Source organism: Terrapene carolina, unplaced genomic scaffold, assembly GCF_002925995.2.
Source record: "Terrapene carolina triunguis isolate 2854851 unplaced genomic scaffold, T_m_triunguis-2.0 Scaffold33837, whole genome shotgun sequence".
NCBI classification, from domain to species: Eukaryota; Metazoa; Chordata; order Testudines; family Emydidae; genus Terrapene; species Terrapene triunguis.
The window spans coordinates 1-5,634 of record NW_020698188.1 but is presented as its reverse complement, the minus strand read 5'-3'; the positions used below and the strand labels follow the sequence as shown (position 1 = coordinate 5,634).

Below are 5,634 nucleotides of genomic sequence, written 5' to 3'. Positions count from 1 at the left end.
GGTTGCTAGGGGACAGTGCGGAGGGGGCTGGGGGGGGTTGGTTGCTAGGGGGCAGTATGGGGGGCGGGGCGGGGTTGCTATGGGGCAGTGCTCGGTGGTCCAGGGAAGAGTTAGGTCATGGGGGCTGCAGGTTGTGGGTCAGGGCTGGGGGGCAGGCTCGGGGGGATGACGTGCAGACTCCAGTCTCTCGCGTCGTCCCCAGAGTACCTGAACTACGAGGACGGGAAGTTCTCCAAGAGCCGCGGCATGGGGGTGTTTGGGGACATGGCCCAGGACACAGGGATCCCCGCCGACATCTGGCGCTTCTACCTGCTCTTCCTGCGCCCCGAGGGGCAGGACAGCGCCTTCTCCTGGACCGACCTCATGCTGAAGAACAACTCCGAGCTGCTCAACAACCTGGGCAACTTTGTCAACAGGTACCGGGTGGGCCCCGCAGGGGGCGCCGGGCTGCAGCGAGGTCTGCGGGGGGTGGGAGCTGGAGCGGGCTGTGGATGTGGGGGGAGATGGGCCGGGCTTGGCGTGGGTGGGATGTGGCTCACTCTCTCTCCCCCCCCCCTCAGGGCCGGGATGTTCGTCTGTAAGTTCTTCGGGGGGCGCGTCCCCCCCATGGAGCTGGGCGCGGATGACAAGCGGCTGCTGGCTCATGTCACCCTGGAGCTGCGCCAGTACAACCAGCTGCTGGAGAAGGTCCGGTGAGTCCCGGGGGCTGAGGGGCATCGGTGGGCTGGCTCTGGCCCTGCCCTGCCCAGCTGCGGTCAGCGTGGTGGTGGGGGGCACAGAGCAGCCAGACCCCAAAGGCCCCTGTTGGTTTGCTCCAGAAGGGCGTGGCCTGCGAGGGTACATGGGGCAGTAGCTGGCAGAGGCGTCCGTGCCCCACGCGGCCAGGGACAGCGAGCTGGTGAGATTCCTGCCCCCAGCCCATCGCAGCGTGTGGCCGCCGGGTCTCGCCCGCATGCTCAGGGTCCATCTGGTCACCATAAGTGGGGTCGGGAAGGAATTTCCCCCGGGACAGATTGGCCGAGATTTTCACCTCCCCCTGCAGCGAGGGGCCCGGGCAGATTTGAACTGGCGTCAATGGTACCTTCTCTGGACCGTGGGCTCTGGAACCCGGGATTGGAGGAGGTTGGGGGGGGCCTGCGAGGTACAGGGCAGACTAGGTGATCACCCTGCTCCATGCTGGCCACAGAGTCTGAGTCCCCCCCCTCACCCCCCGCAGGATCCGGGACGCCCTGCGCTGCATCCTGAGCATTTCTCGCTACGGCAACCAGTACATCCAGGTGAATGAGCCCTGGAAACGGATCAAGGGTCACGACGCTGACAGGTAGGGGGCAGTGCCAGACCCACCCACCAGCTCGCCCCTGGGGGGCAGAGGATCCCCCGGGGGGGGGGGGGGGGGGAAATCGGGGCTGCCTGGCTCAGCGAGGCGGGGAAACTGTTCCACTGGCTTAGCCAAGTCCTAGTGACCAGGTGAATGGGCCAAACTCACCTCCCCCCACTTGATATGGGATCCCCCCCCACAGCTCTGCCCCTCACTCCTGACCCACAGCCCCTGCTAGCCCAGCCTGCCCATGGTAGTGATTCTGGCTGTTAGTTTTGCAGCTGGGAGCCGGGCTGATGCCCACCAAAACACTGATTGCTAGAGTCTGCGCCCCGCTCTGACGTGGGGGGGTCCCATTTTCTAGGACTCGGGCGGGCACAGTGACGGGCGTGGCCGTCAATATCGCCTCCCTGATCTCAGTCATGCTGCAGCCGTACATGCCCAGCATCAGCGCCACCATCCAGCGCCAGCTCTGTGTGCCGCAGGCCTGCAACGTGCTGACGGACACCTTCCTCTGCCTCCTGCCCCCTGGGCACCAGATCGGCACGGTAGGCGCGCAGCCCGGGCCTGGCGCGGGGGGTTGGCGGAGTCTGCAGCCCCCTGCAGGGGCGGGGGGGGCGGCGGAGGGAAGGCAGTGGGCAGGCCGGGCGTTAACGTCTTCCCCCCTCCCCTGCCAGGTGACCCCCCTGTTTCAGAAGCTGGAGGGCGAGCAGATTGAAGCCCTGCGGAAGCGGTTTGGTGGAGGGCAGGTGAGCCCCAATCCTGACCCCTGTCCCCTGCCTGTGGAATCTGTGGCACTCTGGGGCCATTTCCTGGGGGCTGGGGCAGGCTCCCCAGCTCCTGCGTGACCCACTGCTGGAAGGAAAGCCCTGCCCATCCTCATGGGGGCCCCAAGCTGGTGTGTGCCAGGGCTCCCCCTGCTGGCTGACTGGAAGGAAGGAGCCCCGGCCAGCAGGGAGGGAGTGACCCGGGAACCCGTCGCTTGCCTTGCCCAGCCACATGCTTTGCTCTCTTGCTACCTGTCCTCACCTGCTCTCTCCTCTCTCCTTTCCCAGCCTGAAGACTCCACCTTGGAGCTGAAGGTAACGCTCGCCCCACTCTCTGGGGCATGCCTGGGGCTTGGCGGGGGACCGGGGAGGGGCATGAGTGACAACCCCTGTCCCTTCCTTTCCTCCCACCGCCTCCAGTGCAAGGGCCAGATGCCGTGTGGCCCAGCCCTGCGGGAGTTACGCATGCGTGGTGCCCTCTCCGATGCTATGGGGGCTCTGACCCTACACCCCACCTGGCTCCACCAGGGGGAACTCTCCCTCAACCCCCCATGGAGGGGGCTCTGCTAGGCCTGGCGAAGGCCAGGCAGAGCCTGTTGTGTTGGGACTCCCTGACTTCCCTTCCCCTCCGCAGGCACATGCTGCCCGCATGGCCTCGGCCGATATGACACCCCCTGGGCCTGGGGGAGGCGCTGTGCTGGCAGGGGACCCCCAGAAGGTCAAGGAGCTGGCTGAGGAGGTGGCCAAACAGGTGAGTGGCACCTCTGCTTGTGCTCAGGGCAGGCTGCGTTCCTGGCAGGGCCAAGCCCCCCAGGGCTGGGGATCAGCTGTGGCCCTGCGGTTCAGCTTCTCCCCCGCCTGGGGCCAGAGCCTCTCCAGCTCTGCATGGAGCCAGAGACTGAGCTAACAGTTGCCCTCTGTGCCCAGGCCGACCGCGTGCGCCAGCTGAAGGCCAGCAAGGCAGAGAAGGGGCAGATCAACGCCGAGGTTGCCAAGCTGCTGGAGCTGAAGAAGCAGCTGGCGCTGGCCGAGGGGAAGACCCCCGAGCCCCCGGCCCCCAAGGGGAAGAAGAGGAAATAGCTCCACTGGCAGCACTGGTTCTCCCCCTGCTGGGGGATCTGCACCTGCTCCCTCCAGCCCCAGAAGAAATACCTGTGAGCAGCCCAGGCTGCGGGGCCCAGCCCAGCATCCCCTTTCGGGCCCCTCCTGCAGCAACTGCGCCGAGTGGAAGGAGCCCCTGACCCGCCTCCCACCGTTCCCAGCCCACACAAGGACCCGCAGAGACGCTCAGGCAGACAGGATGTAATGGGGGAAGCGCTGACCGCGCGGGGACATACAATAAAGGGTTTGCTAGATGTGCTGTGACGCTCATTACAACAGCCCCTTCTGTAGCTCCAGGACTCACTGGCCCTCGTTAAATAGCAGTTCGTCATGTGCGGGGTTGTGCCAGCTGGCCCGGGAGAACGTGGCTGAGTGCTTGCTAGCCCTAGCATCACGCTGGCACAACCAGGAGTGGGAGCTCCCGCCATCCAGGTCTTTGCCGGCTCCCCCCCGCAGCACCAGCGGACGTAGGGCCCTCCGGGGCTGTGGTCTGAGTCAGTCTGCCCAGGGCAGCCACTGGTCCGTTCAGCCTCAGGTCCAGCCCCTGGCTCTGCACAGCTGTCTTGTGGCAAGCGGGCCACGCACTACCAGGGCCCAGCTGCCCCCCGTGAGTCCGACAGGCACAGGGCACTGCAGCCCCTTGGGCTCAGTTCAGTCCTACACCTTCTGCAGGTTCACCATGCGCTCAATCAGCGCCGCCCTGGTGGCCTCCACCTCTGCGCTCAGCCGCTCGATCTCCTGCTTGAGCCGCTCGTTCTCGGCCATCAGCTCTGTCACCCTCCTCTCGTTCTGCTCCTTCTCCCCGCTCCGCTTCTTGCCCTGCCCCTGGGACTGGCTGCTTCTCTTCCTCTTCACGCCGCGGGCCGGGCCTGCCCCCTCCTCATCCTCTGTGCAGGTCTGAGCCGGGGAGCTCTGGCTGGAGTCCGATTCAGGGAGCCCCACCAGCTCCTCGGGCGTTCCGCTCAGCAGCTCCAGCAGCTCGGCTGTCAAGCTGGCATCCAGCTCGCAGCTCTCGGGGGCATCGCCTGTCGGCTCCGCCAAGGGGGACGGGAAATCCAAGCCCCATAGCAGTGCTGTGGCATCAAGTGTGGCAAGGTCTTTCTAGAGAGAGAGAGAGAGTGTGTGTGTCAGTGGGGCCAAGGGGCAAGCCAGGCTAGTGGGCCCCCCCCGCCTGCCCCTTACTAACCTGTTCCACTCCCCCGGGGGGCAGGGATGTCCCCCCATTCTCATCCGAGGACAGCACCTCCTGCAGGTCCTCGTACCAGGCCTCCAGCTCCCAGCTGGGCAGGGAGGCGGGCACCGGCTCGGCTGCCATCGTCAGGTCTGTCAGGCAGTCTCCCTGGCGAAAGAGGGAGAAAACCATTAGCAGCAGGCCCAGGGGGCACCGTCCAAAGCTCCTCTCAGCAACCCTACAATAGAACAAACCAGCTGCTGCGGGAAGAGCTGAAAGGGGCCCGGGAGAGGCTCTAAAGGCCAACACCCCCTCCCTCAGTCATGCTAGGTGGGGCCATCGGCTTCAGCCCAGAAGCCAGGCAAGGACACGAGGCCCTGGGGAGAGGCAGCATGTCTCAGCCTGATGCCCGGGCAGGAGGAGCTGCGGGCAGGTGGAGGGCAGGCCGGCTCTCTCCAGCTCAGCGAGCAGGAAAGCTCCCTTTCACCGCTGCAGAGGGAGCCCTGGGGCAGGGACCCGGCCCCACGGGACACCCATCTCAGCTGCGTCCCCCCCAACACGCAACGACCAGCCCCGGGCCTTACCTGCTCTCACGTGTGGTGATGTATGAAGACACACTTTCGTCTAGAAGACTGGGGGGAAAAGCAAACAATCAGACAAGGCGGCGGTTTGGCAAATCTCCCCATGGGCCCAGAACCAGGCAGCACTAGCAGGGATGGAAAGGAAGAAATCTACAGGGAACGGCTGCCTGCCCTCACCTCCAGCCCGGTGTGACCCCAGGACCCCTCCCCGCCAGGAACTGCTGCCTGCTGTCCAGCCTGGTGTGACCCAGGACCCCTCCCTGCCGGAAACTGCTGCCTGCTCCAGCCCGGTGTGACCCCACGACCCCTCCCCACTGGGAACCGCTGCCTGCTCCAGCCACTGGCTATTTTTAGCCTATGATGTTCGGGAAATTCCAAGCAATGAGCCAACCCGCCCGCACGCCTCGCTGTGGCCCTCTCCCAGCCGGCTGCTTCCACCCCGCTGCTGGGGGAAGAGGCAGGATCTCCTCCCAAGTGCTAGACGCGCAGACATCAGAGGCAGTGCTGCTGAAAGCCACCCTGAGCCTGGGCTTTGCGGCTGGGATCAAAGGCCAAGAGGAACTGGATTCTCTTGCTCATAGAACAAAGCTCTGCAGCCTCAGGTCAAGGTGGCCTGGGAGCCTGGGGAGAGGAGCTGCCTCCTCTAACCCTGCGCTCGTCCCTGTGGTATCTCAGCATCTTGCTTGTTGTAGGGCA

At 65.4% G+C, this 5,634-nt stretch overlaps 2 protein-coding genes across 2 annotated transcripts; one reads left to right on the top strand and one right to left on the bottom strand.

The window, feature by feature from the left end:
* The first annotated feature begins 165 nt into the window (after positions 1-165).
* On the top strand, positions 166-3,440 carry LOC112115990 (methionine--tRNA ligase, cytoplasmic-like). The gene is made up of 8 exons (XM_024213247.2): positions 166-416; positions 561-692; positions 1,217-1,321; positions 1,683-1,866; positions 1,996-2,067; positions 2,374-2,400; positions 2,720-2,836; positions 3,013-3,440. Exons 1-8 carry the CDS (start codon positions 166-168, stop codon positions 3,163-3,165), a joined length of 1,041 nt encoding a protein of 346 aa, XP_024069015.2. The 3' UTR covers positions 3,166-3,440.
* Positions 3,441-3,527: 87 nt separating this feature from the next.
* DDIT3 (DNA damage inducible transcript 3) lies at positions 3,528-5,603 on the bottom strand. Its single transcript, XM_024213249.3, has 3 exons — positions 4,942-5,603; positions 4,373-4,525; positions 3,528-4,287 (listed from the first exon to the last, which is right to left on the bottom strand). Exons 2-3 carry the CDS (start codon positions 4,499-4,501, stop codon positions 3,844-3,846), a joined length of 573 nt encoding a protein of 190 aa, XP_024069017.2. The 5' UTR covers positions 4,502-4,525; positions 4,942-5,603; the 3' UTR covers positions 3,528-3,843.
* Between the last annotated feature and the right edge of the window lie 31 nt (positions 5,604-5,634).

Excerpts from the sequence above, each read along its gene's own strand:
- DDIT3 (XM_024213249.3), bottom strand. The coding sequence starts at position 4,501 with ATGGCAGCCGAGCCGGTGCCCGCCTCCCTGCCCAGCTGGGAGCTGGAG. Across the intron at positions 4,288-4,372 it reads CCCCCGGGGGAGTGGAACAG|AAAGACCTTGCCACACTTGA; the intron begins GTTAGTAAGGGG and ends CTCTCTCTCTAG.
- LOC112115990 (XM_024213247.2), top strand. The coding sequence starts at position 166 with ATGACGTGCAGACTCCAGTCTCTCGCGTCGTCCCCAGAGTACCTGAAC. Across the intron at positions 417-560 it reads CTGGGCAACTTTGTCAACAG|GGCCGGGATGTTCGTCTGTA; the intron begins GTACCGGGTGGG and ends CCCCCCCCTCAG. Across the intron at positions 2,837-3,012 it reads CTGAGGAGGTGGCCAAACAG|GCCGACCGCGTGCGCCAGCT; the intron begins GTGAGTGGCACC and ends CTCTGTGCCCAG.